Below are 18,637 nucleotides of genomic sequence, written 5' to 3' on the forward strand. Positions count from 1 at the left end.
TATATCTGTGTGTCCTGTGTGTGCTCGTCCAGCGCCAAAGACCCAACAGGCTGGAAGCTCTTTGACTCTTGTGTTAAACTGCTGAACAGCAAGCTGGAGTCCAGAGAGCTTGACACAGAGGTTTGTGTTGTGATTTTTCTATGATAAGCAATACAGACAAAAAAAGTAAAAGAAAATTAAATTATTGCCACCTCAGTTTTCTCCAGTGTCCAATTAAAGTTTAGGACAATAACTATAAGCTTGGAACAGATAAGTGAAATGGTTTTAGCAGGTTGCAGCAAAGTCTCTTTTTTTTAAACATATTTCTGTGTAATTTCAGCTCATGGTGTCAGCTCTGAGGTGTGCATCTTTCCACTTGATGTGGGCCAAAGTTAATGCGGTCAACTCCAAGCCAGCTGAGGTAGACTATGCATCTGTTGTTGTAAAAGAAAAATGTTTTTGTTTTGTTTTGAAATGGTTTGACCTTCTCTCAGCTTTTCGTGCTGTTCGTTGGCTGAATAATACTCCCAATGTCACATCACAGCCAACCCATGTTGTTGGCCATCCTGTGTGGCGTTGAAGCTCTCCTGTCCTGTGTTGTCAACCAGATGCACTGACAGCAGGCATTTAACATGGCACTCTGTTAATTTGCATCCAAGTTTGCAAAGACACTCACATATTTATTTCCCTGTTTGCTCTTTTAATGTCTGTTTCTCGTGTTTTTCTTTCTCAATGACCTGCACAATCACTGGTTCTCATTTACTTTGAGATGTGGTGGATTGGGAAATTCTTATGAATCTGCAGCAACTGTGTAATTCAGTCATGTCAGTATGGACCAAGGTCTCCAAAATCCACATAATCCAGCACATTGTTGAATCTATGCCATGGAGAATTAAGGCAGTTCTGTCCAAACTCGTACTAGCACATTGTACCTGATGAAGTGATTGTATCTCTATCAGTGCTCTTTGTTCTCCTGTTAATTTATGTTCCAGGCCGAACTGAGGAATTTGAAGAGGGATGTGCGTTTGTTCTGCGGAGTCTGTCAGTCCTGTTTGTCTCTGACCCAAACTGAAATCAGAGATCAGGTAATTTTGTGCTACTCAAATATCCATGAGCTTAATTTTGCTGATTTGGTTGGAGTCACATATCACATTTCAAATCTGAACTCTTTGTTTGTGTGAAAGTGAAACAGAGGGAACCGTAGCAGAAACCTACAATAGTCAATGAGATGTTATTTATGAAAACGCATTTATACAGCAGTAGTAAAAACAGGCATTTTAAATGAACAGTGGCCATAATGTAACATGTGTTACATTAAAGTAATAGTAACATTAGCCCTAATATCACATTGATAGAATTTTTTTACTGAGAGCCAGAACATTGTGGATGCTCTGTCTTTCCATTCACAGGCATTCGAGCTACTGTGTGACCTGCTGCTGTTGTACAGTACAAGTTCAGTCCGCTCTGAACCTGCTCTCCAAACACTGGTGCACATTCCCTCCGATTCCCTGCGCTCTGAGATGGCTGCTTTCTTACTGGACTTCGTCTTCACCGACTTGGACGATGCCGAGATCAACGGTAAGTCTGGGTGACATCACATACTGCCGCTGTCTTTCTTTTGTTACATTGTACATACTATATTCTGATTACTCTCTGTTTTCACTGCAAAATAAATCAAGACTGACTTGGTGTTAATTTTGTAATGTTGCACATATAACTGGTGTTTCCAGAAACACTTTTGAGTTAGTGACAACAAGGTTACGGATGTCATCTGAATGGTGATATCCACATATGTTCATTTTATGGAAAAGCTCCGTTTTAATACCAGATCTCTGTTTGCATCCTGGTTCAACTGAGATCCTTTTTTTGTCAGAATGTAGTGGTAGAAAATTGATGGATGGACAATGAACCGCCAATCCCCAACTAGCCTCTGTCTTTGATCACATTTTCTTCTAATTTCTGTCCTTTTTCTGCTCTTCTCTGTAGTCGAGGGTGAGGAAGAGATGAAAATAATCCTTCTCCAAAGGAAACGCAACCAGCTGGCTGGCTACTGTAAACTGGTCATCTATGGGGTGCTGGACCTCACTGCCGCCACTGACATCTTCAAGCACTTCAGCAAGGTGGAGATGGACACAGTGACTATGTTCAGATAACCAGCCCTTGTTAAAAAAGTAGCATTATTGATACCTATAGGGGAAATTCAGCAATGGACGCTATTGTTGCAAATGTATGTATATATATGAGTGAGATTGAGCTCTAGAGAACGACACTCTTATCCATTGTTTGATTTTATCAAACTTCCATGGTGCTCGTCGATGGTGTAACAGTATTCCATGGATTCTGATATGACCATTTTCATTATGTCGCCATATATCGGATATACATATATATATTTGATGTAGGACCACACGCTGAGGCGTCAAAGATTTGATTTGAAAATGGAAAATTGCGATCAGATTTCTGTGTCCTCGCAGCCCTGACAAAATCTGATTTGGGTCACATTGTTATAAGAGAATTTGATGAAATTCACTTAAGCCTGGTAATCGAAACACAGCCAAAGGCTGAAGGGGATTGTTCAATTGAATAGCCCATTATATCACATTACCTGTCATTGATTGCTGTCTGTGTTCCACAGTTATGTACAGATAGTTTCATTTCGACTGTCATTTTATTGGAGAAATAACATTTTGTTAGGAAACAAAGTTCATCGAATGGAGAAAATGAATAGTGGAGAAAATGCGCCAAAGAGTGGAGGAGGGTGAGAGGATCTGTTTTACAATCAGCGAGGTGCTAAGAATGAGTCAGAGCAGTGGCAGAAATGATGCACAGTTGAACAAACCGTATAATATTTAGCATTTTTAGACCCTGAGACTGAGATGTTAATTAATGATTATAACAGAAAGTTTTCTTTCTTTCTACTCTCGCTGTCTTTTCTGATTTCCTCCAGTACTTTAAAGACTTTGGTGACATCATAAAAGAGACCGTGAGTAAGAGCAAGCTCATCAATCCCGTACAGAGCGCCAAGACTGTCTGTCTCAGCCTGCAGCAGGTGTGCAATTATTAAACTAACTATTTACATTTTTTTCATAAAATGATATAACCATTTTAATAAGCAGACAGTGTAATGGTTTTTATTGTGACAAAATGGTAATTAACTTCATATAAAAACAGGAAATACCTAGCTTTTTTAGGAAATGGGTCATCGGTATTGATGATTGTACTGATGCTGCATTATTTTAAAAGTTTTAGATTTTAGCTCGGTCAAATATTCGACAGCGAATGTTTTTTTTTCTGCTCAGTAATTTTTTAATCATTTTATTGTCACAATGGTTGGATAATTGTGTTTTACACGTATTAACTGTAAAACACACAATTAAGAATGATATCTAATGTCTAAAAGGCAATCTTAGTGCTTTTACTCACTCTACACACTGAAACTATCCACTAATAAGCTTCCCCAAAGGTAGGTGGCAATATATGTGTTCATAGCATATTTACATTATGAATTAACTAAGTTGATATGTTTTTTTGTTACAGTCAGTTCAGTGTTTCTGATATAAATGTCTTTTTTTTGCATCATCAAGCCAAAAATACATATTTTTAAGCTTGTCCAAACAAGTAACACAGTCTATACATATAGTACAGTATCTATTGCCTTTTGTGTTACATGTACGTATAAATAAACTTGTGTGTCATGTGTGTATTCAGCTGTTCTCAGAGATGCTTACGGAGGTATACATCACGCAGGATCTCATAGAGATTAGAGATGTGGGGAAGAGGCTCGCCATGAGCTTTGGCATCGATCTTCAGCGTGTCCGCAAACCAATGGTGGCCCTACACAGGTCAGTATAACGCATGTTAATGACACGTACTTCTTCAGTTTTACTTTTGCACCCATTTGGTTATTCATTTGAAATTTGGGGGGGATAACATTCCCTAACTTCAAATAAAAATAAACAGCTTACAAGTGCCCCAGACAGTTTGAAGTAATTACTTAGTTGTCCAGCAGAGGATGCTGTGAGTGCAGCTTCAAATACCTTGGATGGTATGTCATCACTATCCATTCAAGGAAAAGGTGAAAGGTTTCTTTGTGTGACAGTTGCTCAGTAAAAGAAACTTATTTTATTTAGCGCATGTTCCTTTTGTTTTCTTTATGTGTTTTTTTTTTTTTGTACATTCAAGATACCCTTTGTTGTTGTTGTTTGCTCTCAGGGACGGTATAGACTTTTCATTCCGAGACCAACAGGAGGGAGAGCAGCAGCTCCAGAATGTGGTCTTCTTGGAGATCCTGAGCGAGTTCAGTTTGAAGCTGCTGCCTCAGGACCGTAGCATGCTGTGAGAAACTAAAACACACACATTTGTTGAATCCAGTGCCAATGTTTTAGCTGACTTTTTCCTGTTATTATTCAATGAAAACTCGGAGTCTTTGTGAGAATCAACCAAAAGCAAAACCTGTTTCAAAGGTTGAATTAAGACCCTGTGGGTCAAAGCTTCTTAACCCAGCCTTTGTGCAACATAAGCTTTTTTAAAGCTTAATTATGTCATGAAGTATGGTTTGTGTATTCATTATTGAAATAAATGTATCACCTTTTAACCCAGGAATATTGAGCTCTGTTTAAACCATTGCCCTGAATTTTGTTATATACGTACCATGACACAAAAGTTACCTGGAATAGGTTAGTTGTTTAAACCAGATCAAAATATACTGATGTTCATATCAGATGAAAATGTACAGAATCTTGAAAGACAAAGATTTGTGTGGTCTTTGTCTTCATCCCTGTGTCACCTCCTCCCAGGGCTGCATATTTGAAATCAGTGTGTCCCAGTGCTGCCCTCTCCTGGCCATCAGTCGGTGTGTATCAGCGGTCGTTAGAGACTCGCTCTACCAGACCAAGAGAGCAGGAGAAAGGCGATGCTTTCTCCACGCATGAGACTCCTGTGGCTAAACGCAAGAAGACGACCACTCGGGGTGAGACAGACTTTTTGTGAGAAAGTGCAGAGAAATACAATACACATGTTACCACTAATACTTAAATACTGCTACATTAATGATGTTGGAAAATTGTCTTTGATATGCTGATTGAAATTAGGTCAAATGTAAGCGGGAGTGCTCTCTCTCTAGCCAAAATAATGATCATTTTCGTTATTGATTGAATCATATTATAACTTTTGTTTCATTGGGAAAAATCCTATGGGATCCCAGGTATACTCGTGTACAGGCGAGTCCTGACCAGCTCTCTGTTGAAAGAGTTGAAGCTTTATAGAATATTAACCTAATGAAGTTTCTTGGGACTCGCCTGGCGTCTACATCCAGTCATCAATCCTTCTTTCAATTAAAATGAATTTCACTGAATGGCCCTCAAGTGAAATACAACTTCACTTGAGTTTGACCGTATTATTTTTTATTAATTTTTCGATTGAGTAGAGTGAGTTGCCTGCATTAGTGCAGGTACATGCATTTTAAACAATTGAACAATATTAAAGCTAAAGGAATATTTAATTAAGGGACCTGGGTTCCCAGTGCCTGCTTGCATATTAGTACAGTATTGCAAAATGTTAAAATGAATGCTGGTTAATGATGCTTAAAAAAACAGTCTCTGTGTGTGTGTGTGAATGGGTGAAGTCAAAACTGCAAAGTTTGAAACTATAGCACTTTATAAATACAGACCATTTAGACCAAATGTTTTCAATTTGCAATAATATTTAACGGAGATTAAAATCCAAATCCTCACATTCCATAAGCATGAACTGGTGAATGTTTGGGATTTTGTTTTTCTCTTGGCTTGTGATTCAACTCACTTACTTTCTTTTGCTTGTGAAATGAATCTCTAATTGTCATTGATGATGTATTTTGTGAAACACTTGACTGGATCTTATCCAAATGCATACAACAGGTCATAGAAACCTTGTGTTGTGACACCTGTCCTTCACATTCAGTGTCCAGCGGTGCCAAAGGATCATTTCTGGACAGCAGCAGCATCTCCAGTAACATTCCCACTCCGGCCCTGACCTCAACTATGCTCAAACAGCCGGCCAGGCAGCTGACCAGCAGGCAGCTGCCCACCAGGGCGCGCAGAGCAACAACGTCTGATGTCAGCAGTGGCATAACTGAGCTGGAGTCTGAGGATGAGTTCTCTGCAGGGTATGTTCAGTTTTATCGTCAGCACATCTGCACCGTCGACATCTCTATTCCAGGTGATGGCAATTACAGCCAGGCACCAGCAAATGCAGTTTGCCAAGAGCCTGTGACTTACTGCTCTGTCCTTAATGAACAAGTCGTGCAGCGGCCCCAAGCAAAGGGCTGGTCAGTTTTGAAATTAAACATTTAAACTCACAGTATACTCATTTTTGCCCCCTGCGTCGAAGAAAATAATAATAAAAAGACCTTGTTTGATGATGTCAGGGAGCACCGTGGGATCATGGGAATTGTCTTTAGTCTCATTTGGTTTCCCTTTATAGAGAGAGCGTTGGTGGCAGAATGCACAGCAAAAAGCAGTGATAAAAAAAGAGACCCCACATTGATTAACTAGAAGTACTGATGTATCATAGAAGGTTTGCACAGAAAGTTATAGCAGAGACAAAGCGTTCACAATGAAAGGGTCCTTTACCTTGAATAGAAAAATAGATTTCTATGTCCCGTATTTAAAGGGTGTTTTGGCTTATGTAACTGTTCTTCTCGACAAAATGCATATTTTTTGATATTTGAATAAAAAAACGTTATGTGTTATATCTTCGACAGAGCAAATTCATCTGCATGTTGCAACTGCCGAATCATTTTAATAACTTGATTTTTGAAGGTCCTCCTGATGTTTCTTTCTGTAAAAATAATAGTCATAACGCATGCTCGGACAGAGTAGATGCAGATATATTAGGTATTAATTGCCATGCTGCTGTTCTCCAGGTCCCACATGCGAAGGGTGAAACCAGTCAAACGACGCAGTTTTACATCCAACCAGACTGACCCCATTTTGAATCAGCCCGACCTGATCCCCCACGTCAACCTGTAAGACACAAATCTATGTTGTCCCACATCTCTTCTCTTGTAATAATAGCTACACTGACTCTCGTCAGCCTAAAAATAGATAACAATGTTGGGTGTGATTACCAGGCTGTCTCTGATCGAGGATGACGAAGCGGAGAGCGGAGATGAGGCTGAGATCGAGGAGTACGAAAGTGACTCGGACCATCAATCTTCATATGCACTGGTAAAAAGAAAAACTGTGTTGCACATCGGTCAAAGTAGACAGTTATTTATATCTGGTATAGCGTTCTTTGTGCATTTTATAATTGATTCATCAGCTTCAAATCTCATATTTTTGTACTTTCAACACCTCAGTTTAAGTAGCAACCTGTTAGACCCAGCCATTTTAAACCAGGTCACCTGTAATATAAATATATTGCTTTAAAACAACCCAGGAATTGTTTTACTCATCTTTTTTCCCTCAGGCGCAAGCAGTTTGTATGGGTGTTTTTTTATCAGATAAAATATTTTTCATGTCAGGATTAAAAATGAATATAAAATTCTCATCCTATTTTTGTTCTGCAGCCTTCAACGCGTCACACCTCAATCAGTGTCCTTGATGAACTCTTTGATTGAGGGCACAAAGACCTGGCTCATCGCCAGCTGGTTTTGGATAATACATCAGTTCAGTACCTCTCTTGAGTATTAGAGCAACATCTTGAGTTTTCACTGATCAGATGAGTTTTAGGTCAGGGATTTCTGTTAGAAGAGTACAGTTAGTTTTGAATTCTTTCATTATTATTCCAAGTTGTTAAAAAGACAATGTTATTTTTTTGTTCAATCACTGTTTGATGGAAATATTTGAAAGTATCTCATCTTGTGGTACCTGTTGTTTTGGGGGTCTTGTTAATTTAAGATGTATTAAAAAACTGCAGAGTTGAGTATGTGTAATCTTTTTTTATTTACTTTTTGTTTAACCTTTTGAGAGAAATATAAAAAAGGGAGAATAAAAAAGGGAATTTAAATGGCACAAATTAGTGAGATAAATGCAATTCATATAGCATACTTGCCAGGATGTGAGAAGGTGTGTGTTTTCTTAACAGTCCTTGTCTTTGGTGCTAAGGTATAAATTGTGGTTAGTTATCGGGCATTTATTGGTTAAGGTTAGGGATGAGGCTTTGTGTAAGCTGTCCAAATAAATGGAAGTCAATTCAGTGTCCTAAGAAGAATAGCTGTGCAAACCTGGGTGTGTGTAGATGACATTAGTACCTCTTCTCCCTCTACCAGGTAGTCAGAATCAGAATTATGATTATATTATTATTAATCCCAGAATAATCTGGATGTGTCACCTCACATTTGCTCACTTGGAATTAAGATATCACTCAGATTAAAAAAATTAAAAACGGATCAAATGTGTACAATTAACACGAGTAAACATGAAATTTGCCCATTTAAACTATGACAGTATTACTGATATTAAGTAGAATGTGTCTAAAGTGAAAGCTAAACAATTCATGAAAACAACAGATGGTAATAAAAGTATGATTACTTTATCTTCACTATCTTCCAAGTAATTTCACGCACTGGGTAATAAAAGTATGATTACTTTATCTTCACTATCTTCCAAGTAATTTCACGCACTGGACCTTTAAAGAATAAAAAAAACCCTCTTCCTCCCCCCGGTTCACCCCGGGGTCACTCGGTTGTGGAGAATCCAATCATCCCTTTTCGCGCCATTCCTTGCAAACAGGGCGGAAGTTGGCTGAGACACGTGACCCCGCGTCGCCCACAGCTTTCGCGCCACCGCGAAATCCCGCCTCTCCGCACGGATAGCAGCGACGCTATTGGCCGCCGCAGACGTCAGACTCGCGCCACTTCTTGCACACACACACACAGCACCAACGAGCAGCGAAGACGCCGAGGCTGCGAGTGAATGAACAACCGAACGCTCGCGTTGTGAAACTGAACAAAGCGCGAGTTTAAACCGTACTTTTGTTCCCCTGCTGTCCGTAGGATTCTCGTATTTTCCCGCTTTGAGGTTCACTGTGTGCAGCCATGGCTCGTAAGGATTACGCCGCAGAGAAAGGTAAAAAAAAATGTGCTCACTGTGTGACTACAAGGCAGCAACAGGTTGAGCTCAAAAGTCACTCAAACTCGTGTGCGCTTATTTAAAACATTTAGTGTAGTGGTGTAAGTGTAACTATACTGTGTGTGTGTGGTGCATCTTAAAAATCTGACGTTCAGTCACTCGTGTCTGTGTGTGTGTGTTTCATCCTCATTTTTCCCTCCCTGATAACAGACTCCGCTCACACAGGCCATAATTATGCTCGTCAGTGTGCATGCAAATGTAGCCACCAAACTTAACTTGTTGACGGTTGTGCAAACTTTTTCTCTTATCATCGCTAGTTGACTTGTTTGGAAGTAGTTTGTGCGCGGTAACTATTATTAAATGCGAGTGAGTGTGTGTGTGTGTGTGTGTGTGAGAGAGCCAAAATGACCCGGATGGATCCGCTTAAACAAAGGAGCAGGCGCCAGTTCAAGCACATGTCTGACAATGAGTGACTCCTGAGGCACACAAGTGTTTGTTATTGGCTGTTTTAACTGTTATAAAATCTGTCTTGGACACACCCATAGTATCCGCTACAGATGTCTTTACTATACCTTATTAACTCACACAAGACCAAAGCACACTGCCCATCTTTAACTCATGTAATAAGAAAAACCTATTTTTTAAAAGCACATGTGTAAAGATGTGTCCATGTTTGCAGTAAAAGTTAAGGTTTGCACTCATGGAACTAGGGAATCGTCTTTGAGCATGGGTTCAAAGTTACCCAGGATACATTATTATGGTAATTACGGTACTGCAGCCCAAAATGATGCCTCAACCATTTGTCTTGTGCTAACGAACTTTCTTTTATTTAATGCATTTGGTTCAGATGTTTTAAGTGACCTTAAATGAGTTCTCCTTTCTCCAAAAGTGAAGTTTAGCTGTCTCTCTTAAGCTTACAAAATGTGATTCACTGTGTGCCTGTAGATCTGATGATATGGGGTTTTATTGATCTGACCAGGGCAAAAGATCACGAATATTATTTCATTATTTGAAAATATAATAGTGCATAACGAAAACATGCATATAGGTAGTTCACTGTGTTTATTTTAAGTGCACCTTTTGCTCTTGGTAAGGGCTGAATGAGGAGGCCAAACACTTCAAATCAGTCTTATAGCATTGATTATCTACATAAAATAGAGATTGTTTTTGCCACTGAGTGGATGTTGAAGGAACCGTGGAGGTGTAGCTTTAACCTTGTGAAACACAAACATTTGTCAAATGTTAGGCAAATCATTTACAGAAATTGTGGCAAAACACAGATTTTTATGCACCGTTATAATTTTCTGTGCAATAATATTTATTTAATCATTGTTGACAGGCTGTTTATATACTCTTAACTGTAATGATTATCGCCATCATCGATTCATCTGTTCATTTTCCACAAATTATCCGTTTATTATTTAATCTGCACAGTGTCAGAAATATGAGTAAAAAAGAATAAACTAAATCTACAGTTCCTAAATTTCAGATTTTGTTTTCTATTCAATTAACTGTCACATAAGAACAAAGAAACCTGGAATTATTTACATTTAAGACATTAACCAGGAGGTGTTTTACACTGCAATCATTAATTATCAAAAATAGTTTTCAATTGAATTGCTAATCAATTATTACAACCCTAATACCAGCTGTTTATTCCAGGAGTTTACAAAATAAACTGTTAAATTATTAGTGTTGCATAATAATAATATCAATAATGTTATTCAAACTTTAATCACTAATATTTGTTGAAATATTGCTTTTGCTTTTATGGCTTTTTTCCCCCATTTACATTTCTAACAATTAGTTTGGTTTATATTCAAAAGAAAACAAAAATGTAATTTATCAGTTTTCAGTTACTTTTTATTGTCATAAAAACAAACGAATTATTCGACTATTTTAAATGTCAGTCGTAGAATGACGCTTTGTCTGTTTAAGTTGACGGTGAGATTTGACAATTATTGTGTCGAATAATAATAATTGTAAGGGATTAATTACAGGGTTTTTCATGATTGAATTTGGTTAAAAGTTGTGTTTTCTTGACTCAACGACGTTACAAGATGGCTGAAACGACAGCCACAGGGACTATATTGTTCCGGGCGGAAGCGCTCGGCGGAGTGATCTGTGCGTGACGAGGCACAAAAGCCATGTGCTGCTTTGTTTACAAAAACATCCTCGAACAGAGAAACAACAAAACACATCTGCTGCGTTTCCGCTCCGCCGTCAAAGTAAGTGCGACGGTTTTACCGTCGTGTTTTGTCACAGTTTCGTTTCTTGAAGCGCGGAATTGGGATATTTTCCGCAGTTGTTTGTGGCTTCTTTTTTCCGAGAAGTGCAGGATGTTTTCGGTTAAGGGAGAAAAAAAATGGACACTGAACTGAGCGCGCATGTTGTTTGTTATTTACATTCTTTGGACGCGAAGCGGAAAGCTGCGTTATCTCTCGCTAATTTCTAACCTTTAAACTGTGACAGTCGGTGCATTCGAGGATAAATACGTGCTTTTCGCAGATTCACCAGTGGCATTTAATGCTTAACTGGGGAGTAGTGACTCATCGAGATTACAGGATGCCATGTTACTCAACAAAGGGGGTCGTCGCAGGGCAACAGATTAGCTCCCAATCTGAGGCCCATCACTACTACTACAACTATTTCTTATTGATAAACATCTTCTAAAACAACTGCTTTTAAATTCAGATACCTGTTTTCACATGTAAACACATTAAATGATTGTATCTTGGAATAGAGTTTTCTTTGTGTGGCCATGGAGCTGGTTATCTCCACCAAGTGGCCTGTTTTTGTTGTTTTTCCCTGTGGTGTCCATAAAACTTAAGGTGTGTTTCTGTTTTTGCAGAGAAATGCAAAAGGTTTCTGCAGGAGTTTTACTCGGAGGATGACAACGGGAAGAAGGTGTTCAAATATGGAGTTCAGCTTGTAAGTGCAATAAACAAATGTTTTACTCAAGTGGGCGTAGCTTTCATAGTTATTGTTTTGGGCATTGGGGGTTATATTATCACATTTTCAAATGATCAATTGTTTTTAGATTAAAACTATGGCACAGCCCCCCCCCCCTCCCAAATTGTACCACACATATTAGTCCTAGTATTGTGATCTATATTTGTATGATGTTTTTTACTTAATTTGATGTTCTTAGGAGGCTAAAATACAAAAATCCTCAAATGAATTTGAGTATAAATATCTAATTGCAGTAATTCAGTTTAAACTTCACTATCGCAAAATGACTCCATTTAATGTAATTACATTAACGCAATATACATGTTCAATCCCGTTTAAACTGTAAATATCAAGCCCTGGCTGTATGTATTCTGATAACTGGTAACCCTTTACAGTCTTATTGTCAATATTCTTCTATATTGTACATTCATAGATGTGAAAATGCATGGTTATTACCTTTTTATCTTTACCATCTTTGCTGCTGTGACACTGTAAATTTCCCAGACTATCTTATCTTGCAATACTCTAATGCAAGTGTATATTTATGTATATCTATATTTATTTAACTTTTTTAAACTGGTATGGAATGATTACATTGCAGTCTTTGCAATTTGCTTATTTTGTATATTTTAAATTATGAGTGCTTTTAAAACGGTCATTTGTTCATTCTGGTGCAATGGAATTTAAAATATATGATACATTCTATCTAAAAAGCAGAACCTTTGATTATATTACAGATTGAGAAGTGTAATTCATAGTATGTACACTACTCTTTCATAACATTTGAACCAGTTGCCACTTTTCATTGTTTACCTCAGTGTCACAGCCTGCCCAGTGCAAGTGTTGTCCATGTTGTTGTTGTTGAGCGGTGTTCTGTGCAGACATCACAAGTCCTGTAATTGGAAAGTGGCTCATCTAATTACCTGTTTGTGTGCACAGGTGGCGCTGGCTCACAGGGAGCAGGTGTCTCTCTTTGTGGACCTGGACGACGTGGCCGAGGAGGACCCCGAGCTCGTCGAGAGCATCTGTGAAAACGCCAAGCGCTACACGGGCTTGTTTGCCGACGCCGTCCATGAGCTGCTGCCAGAGTACAAAGAGAGAGATGTACGTATATTTGCACTGCTGGTCCTGTACAGCGGTTTGGTAAAGAGTATTTGATCTGAATATTGACGAATGAATAGACAATACAACCTCCGTATTATGAATGCCTTCAAAAACATAATTAAAATTTGTATTCAGACTGTGGCCAAAGATTCCCTGGACGTGTACATTGAGCACAGGCTGATGATGGAACAGAGGGGTCGTGACCCTGCTGACACTCGAGACCCCCGTAACCAGTATCCACCCGAACTCATGAGGAGATTGTAAGTTCTATTTCAACATATATGGCCATTTTATGCCAGCTAACTCTGTAAAGTTGTTCTTTTCGGGTGCTCATGAGCTTTCTCTTGCGTCCACAGTGAGCTGTACTTCAAGTCTCCCACCACCTCCAAACCTAAGGTGGTGCGCGACATACGAGCCGACAGCATCGGGCACCTGGTGAACGTTCGAGGCATAGTGACCCGTGCGACCGAGGTCAAACCAATGATGGCCGTAGCGACCTACACGTGTGACCAGTGTGGTGCCGAGACCTATCAACCAGTAAGTTTCGTTCAAATAAATCTGCCCCATGTTGCAAATTTTAATAATGCTCAAACAAAAGCTTCATGGTTATTCCTTTTCCTTCAGATCCAGTCTCCCACCTTCATGCCTCTCATCATGTGTCCCAGTCAAGAGTGTGTCACCAACAAATCGGGAGGTCGTCTCTACTTGCAGACCAGAGGCTCCAAGTTTGTTAAATTCCAGGATCTTCGTATTCAGGAACACGTAAGGAACTACATGCTCTAAAACGTGTTGTTAATGCAACAGACAAGGTCGCTTCTTTCTAATCTGTGTATTCTGTTGTCTTCTCTGTAGAGTGACCAGGTGCCTGTTGGCAACATTCCAAGGAGCATGTCCATTTATGCCAGAGGAGAAAACACAAGACTTGCCCAGCCTGGAGACCATGTTGCCATCACAGGAGTCTTCCTCCCTCTGCTGCGCACAGGATTCAGTCAAACTGTGCAGGTAAGTGTTTTTTTGGACACCAAACACCAACAGAAGGAGTATCAGAATTGACTAAATCTCTTTAATTTGTTTTAGGGTCTTCTGTCAGAAACCTACCTGGAGGCCCACAGCATCACTCTCATGAACAAGACGGAGGACGACGAGCTCGGTAACGACGAGCTGACAGAGGAAGAGCTGCGTGGCATCACCGGTAGGAGGAGTCACCTAAAATGAATGCTAAAACCTCAAAGACTGTCCTCACGCTTATCAACCAAACATGACAATGCTCTTTATTACAGATGAAGGATTTTATGAGAAACTTGCCGGGTCCATCGCACCAGAGATTTATGGACACGAAGACGTGAAAAAAGCTCTGCTGCTGCTGCTGGTTGGGGGAGTGGAACAGGCGCCCAAAGGCATGAAAATCAGAGGTGAGCATCTGCACGATCCATTTGAACTCTCTCTCTCTAAGCAACACTTTTGGTTAGTTAATCTGAATTACAGTTAAATCTTAATCCAAATCCATCAATAAAAGTCATCTTCGATGCTTGAGAAGCCAAACCTCTAATTTGCCCGGATGAAATTTTGTAATAGCTGCAACGCTCATCCTGTTTTGGCCTTTTTCCTTTTAAGGCAACATCAACATCTGCTTGATGGGAGATCCGGGAGTCGCCAAGTCTCAGCTGCTCTCTTATATTGACCGCCTGGCTCCTAGAAGTGAGTACAGTCCAGATCGTTGGACTAAATTTCCTCCTAATGTTTTATCTGCTCAAGCATTTTCTTTCCATTAGAGATGACGAGTATTAAGTATTATCTGTCATTTATAAACTAAATGTAAACCGTTAAATGTTGTCTTTCAGGCCAATACACGACAGGCCGTGGATCTTCAGGTGTGGGTCTGACTGCAGCAGTGATGCGTGACCCGCTAACTGGAGAAATGACCCTGGAGGGCGGAGCCTTGGTGCTGGCTGACCAGGGCATTTGCTGCATCGATGAGTTTGACAAGATGGCCGACGCCGACCGCACAGCCATCCACGAGGTGATGGAGCAGCAGACCATCTCTATTGCAAAGGTAAATGGAAGCACAACTCCCAACTGGTGGGTTATTGTGTCGATAAATTGAAACGCTGCAGTCGTGAATCGTGCGTTGACCGCTGCTCCCCTCACCAGGCGGGCATCATGACCTCCCTCAACGCCCGATGCTCCATTCTGGCCGCCGCCAACCCCGCCTACGGCCGCTACAATCCCCGGAAGAGCATCGAGCAGAACATCCAGCTGCCGGCCGCTCTGCTCTCCCGTTTCGATCTCCTCTGGCTGATCCAGGACAAACCGGACGCCGACGCTGACCTGCGTCTGGCCCAGCACATCACCTACGTGCACCAGCACTGCCGCCAGCCGCCCACTCACTTTACCCCCATCGACATGAAGCTGATGAGGTGACGGATGTGCATTTCAATACCAACAACTTCTCATTTAACTGCTGTATGATGGGGGGAGAAAAAAATAACCTCAATGTTCCTCCCCAGACGCTACATCGCTGTGTGTAAAAAGCGGCAGCCTGTGGTTCCGGAGGCGCTGTCCGATTACATCACCGCCGCTTATGTGGAGATGAGGAAAGAGGCCCGAGTCAGCAAAGACACCACCTTTACGTCCGCTCGTACCCTCCTCTCCATCCTGCGACTGTCCACGGCTCTGGTGAGGACTGTGCCGTCACACAGAGTCGGCTGTAGTTTACTGACTGTAAACTTGGGGATTCATGTTTTGGCCATTGTGGAAAAATAAGCGCTAATTGTGTCCGTCCTCCTGTGAGCCTTCAACGGTGCAGTGTGAGCTAAAGTGCTTACAGTGCAGGTAGTGATGATAACCTGGCCTACTGCAGTGTGAGCACTTCTTTCTCACGCTGGACCAAAACACATTAGTCTTTCACCAATGACTCTGCACTTTTTGAACCAGATGTATTCATGAAAAAACTGTGTTGCTTTATTTGGTCTCTTCAAAGTGAATCACCGCAAAGAAAAAAAACGAAATGATTAGATCATTAGTGGGTGATATTTTTGGCCTCTGGTTGCCAAAAGTGCTGTTTGTGCAGGTAGCAGTCACCCACCTACTGCAAAACCAGCACTTCAGGCAGACAGCTCGGCAGTGTGCTCCAAAAGACTTCCACAAGGGGGCAAACTACTCCACACAGTGTGTTAAACCTTCAATGAGCTACAATTGAGGAATTGTTAAGTGGTCTTTCTGCTCCTGACCAGCTTTGCAGGGTGGGCAGTCAGCCTTGTGCATTAGGTGCAGCTGTGCAAACCCATGCAAAACTGACCATGAGCAGAGCTGTCTTCAATGTGTGCAATGGTGTAAAGTATGTCCAGACTGCTTCCTCCCTCTCCTGCGTGTGATGGGGAGCTCCAGTTTTCCTCACAAACCATAAAAAGAATGTTGTTGACTTGGTAAAGCATCGGCTTCAAAATGCCAAACCCACTGGAGCTGCCGGAGAAACCTGGTGGCACAAGATGGCGGCCTTTGTCCCTGAATCTATTTTTATTTTCAAGTGTGCATTCACTTCGTCTCTAACACATTGGACCGTTCTCACATGTACATCTCGAGCATTTCCGTCTGTTCTCATGGCAACTTGTAGAGAGATTAGCTGGTGTTGAGAGGCGGAGACTTGGGCAATTGCTGACCGTCCCAGAGGGCATTGCACTTGTCTCGGTCTGACAGTGCCGGCACAGCGCAACCCACGGAATCTGCCGTCAAACTGTTCTCGTTTATTTTCAAGAGCGTATGTTTTTACTTGGACAGCGTTGACTCTCGCTGTCCCGTCCCTCAGGCTCGTCTCCGCATGATGGACAACGTGGAGAAGGAGGACGTCAACGAGGCAATGAGACTGATGGAGATGTCGAAGGACTCGCTGCAAGCCGACAAATCCGGCAGCACCAGGTTTGTGTTCGTTCACGCCGGGACGTCAGACTCTTAACCTAAATGACGAGATGATGTCGGCATCATAAGTGACCGGACGCCTTCCTCCTTTAACGAGTCTCTCGTACGCCGTAACGGGAGCTGCATATCCTGCAGGAAGCTGTTAAACTTCTCTGGGGGAGTTTTTAATTATGGTGCGACGTTCACACGGAAAACAGGCTGCAGACGTTCAAAACGTCTGGGGGCTTTTTATAACAAGCAAACATGGAGCGTCTTTACTCACGGGGGATTAGTTTTGTCAAAAATCTCACGCTATTAATATTTCTTAATGTCTTTTATTAACATTTGTTACATTTCTATATTTGTTTTGTTCATATGAAAATCTCTGTATTTGTGACCCTAAAAGTCTAAACTCTCCACCTTCCCGTACAGGACTCAGCGCCCGGCCGACGTCATCTTCTCGCTGGTGCGCGAGCTCGCCACAGAGGGTGTGTCCGGCCGCGGCGGAGCCGGCGGCGTGGTGCGCATGGCCGAGGCGGAGCAGCGCTGCGTCTCTCGCGGCTTCACCCCCGCACAGTTCCAGGAGGCTCTGGAGGAATACGAGGAGCTGAACGTGTGGCAGGTTAACCAGGCGCGCACCCGCGTGACTTTTGTCTGAGGGACACGGGACACGTCATCAGACATGCTCGCATTTCCACCGGGGGGGCAAAAAACTCTGCTGTGGCTTTTTCTACAGACTTATGTCGCGGCTCTATATTTTTTCACAGTTGAGCAAAACCTGGGACACTTTTTAAGGCGTGGCTATTTTTTGCTGTTGGAGATTGCTAGTGTAATGATTTCCTATTCGCCAGTGAAACACTTGTAAATATGTGTCATCTGCAGTTAAGAGCTTAAAGCATTCCTGTACATTTTATATTAAAAAATTAAAATAGGCAAGCGAAAGTATCATTGAGCCTTGTATTGTGACAATAGTTATAATAAATTAATGGTTCATTATGAAGCTGTGTTTGGTCGATTTTTGTCTCATGAAAAATAGTTTAGTATATGTACAAACCGCTCACAGTTACTCAAAAGTTGGTTTACCGGGGATAAAAAAAGATCGGTTTAACCAGTCGGTGCTGCTCACACTTCAAACTAACTTTTAGTGTCTCCTTATCGAGCTTAAAAATCCTTTTCTGCCTGGATTATACATGTCTTTGGACGTTGTTATCCAACACCTGTTCTTACTGTCGTTTCCTTTAAGAATAATCAATGCTTGATAACTTACAGTCAAACGTTACATGTGCAGACCTTATCCTTGGATTCCTTTTGCACTGGAACACTTGGATTAACCACTTCATAACACAATAATATTGTTTGTAATATTGCTGTGACAGTTAACTGTTTCTTGTGATCTTACAGTCACTATATTTGAAGGTAAGGTGTGTAAACTTTGGCAGCATTTACTGGTGCAGCTGCATGTTTTAGCTGCGTATTCCTCACCTTTCCCTTGCCTTAAAACTCCAGATATGAATACAAAAGGCTCATTCTGGGGTGTTTCCATTTTAACTATATATTGTGTGTATATATTGTATTGTATGTAGCTGCAGTTCAGCTTCTGCACTTGTGTGTTAAAGTTGCACCGACTCTCTGAAACAGAGCTCTGGTATGTGACTGGA

General features: G+C 41.1%; 2 protein-coding genes across 3 annotated transcripts in view; both read left to right on the top strand.

The window, feature by feature from the left end:
• The window catches only part of LOC122778234 (cohesin subunit SA-1), a 17,591-nt gene extending 9,723 nt beyond the window's left edge, over window positions 1–7,868 (top strand). The window contains exons 20-32 of the mRNA XM_044039888.1: window positions 33–120; window positions 320–400; window positions 972–1,064; window positions 1,389–1,557; window positions 1,966–2,099; window positions 2,927–3,028; window positions 3,688–3,821; window positions 4,192–4,314; window positions 4,776–4,948; window positions 5,917–6,121; window positions 6,881–6,982; window positions 7,088–7,184; window positions 7,526–7,868. Coding sequence (XP_043895823.1) covers window positions 33–120; window positions 320–400; window positions 972–1,064; window positions 1,389–1,557; window positions 1,966–2,099; window positions 2,927–3,028; window positions 3,688–3,821; window positions 4,192–4,314; window positions 4,776–4,948; window positions 5,917–6,121; window positions 6,881–6,982; window positions 7,088–7,184; window positions 7,526–7,576 — 1,552 coding nt within the window. The 3' untranslated portion in view covers window positions 7,577–7,868. The remainder of the gene's footprint in view (window positions 1–32; window positions 121–319; window positions 401–971; window positions 1,065–1,388; window positions 1,558–1,965; window positions 2,100–2,926; window positions 3,029–3,687; window positions 3,822–4,191; window positions 4,315–4,775; window positions 4,949–5,916; window positions 6,122–6,880; window positions 6,983–7,087; window positions 7,185–7,525) is intronic.
• Window positions 7,869–8,802: 934 nt separating this feature from the next.
• Window positions 8,803–17,975, top strand: mcm7 (minichromosome maintenance complex component 7). 2 transcript variants are annotated; one of them, XM_044040988.1, is made up of 15 exons: window positions 8,803–9,026; window positions 11,881–11,960; window positions 12,921–13,085; window positions 13,221–13,345; window positions 13,442–13,622; window positions 13,710–13,847; window positions 13,938–14,087; window positions 14,163–14,277; window positions 14,366–14,497; window positions 14,700–14,783; window positions 14,927–15,138; window positions 15,237–15,502; window positions 15,593–15,761; window positions 16,891–17,000; window positions 17,412–17,975. In XM_044040988.1, exons 1-15 carry the CDS (start codon window positions 8,996–8,998, stop codon window positions 17,635–17,637), a joined length of 2,184 nt encoding a protein of 727 aa, XP_043896923.1. In that variant the 5' UTR covers window positions 8,803–8,995; the 3' UTR covers window positions 17,638–17,975. The 2 variants fall into 2 exon arrangements, with proteins under 2 accessions (XP_043896923.1, XP_043896924.1); XM_044040989.1 differs by lacking the exon at window positions 8,803–9,026 and adding an exon at window positions 11,176–11,257.
• The last annotated feature ends 662 nt before the right edge of the window (window positions 17,976–18,637 follow it).

The sequence above is a fragment of the Solea senegalensis genome, linkage group LG12, assembly GCF_019176455.1.
Source record: "Solea senegalensis isolate Sse05_10M linkage group LG12, IFAPA_SoseM_1, whole genome shotgun sequence".
NCBI classification, from domain to species: Eukaryota; Metazoa; Chordata; class Actinopteri; order Pleuronectiformes; family Soleidae; genus Solea; species Solea senegalensis.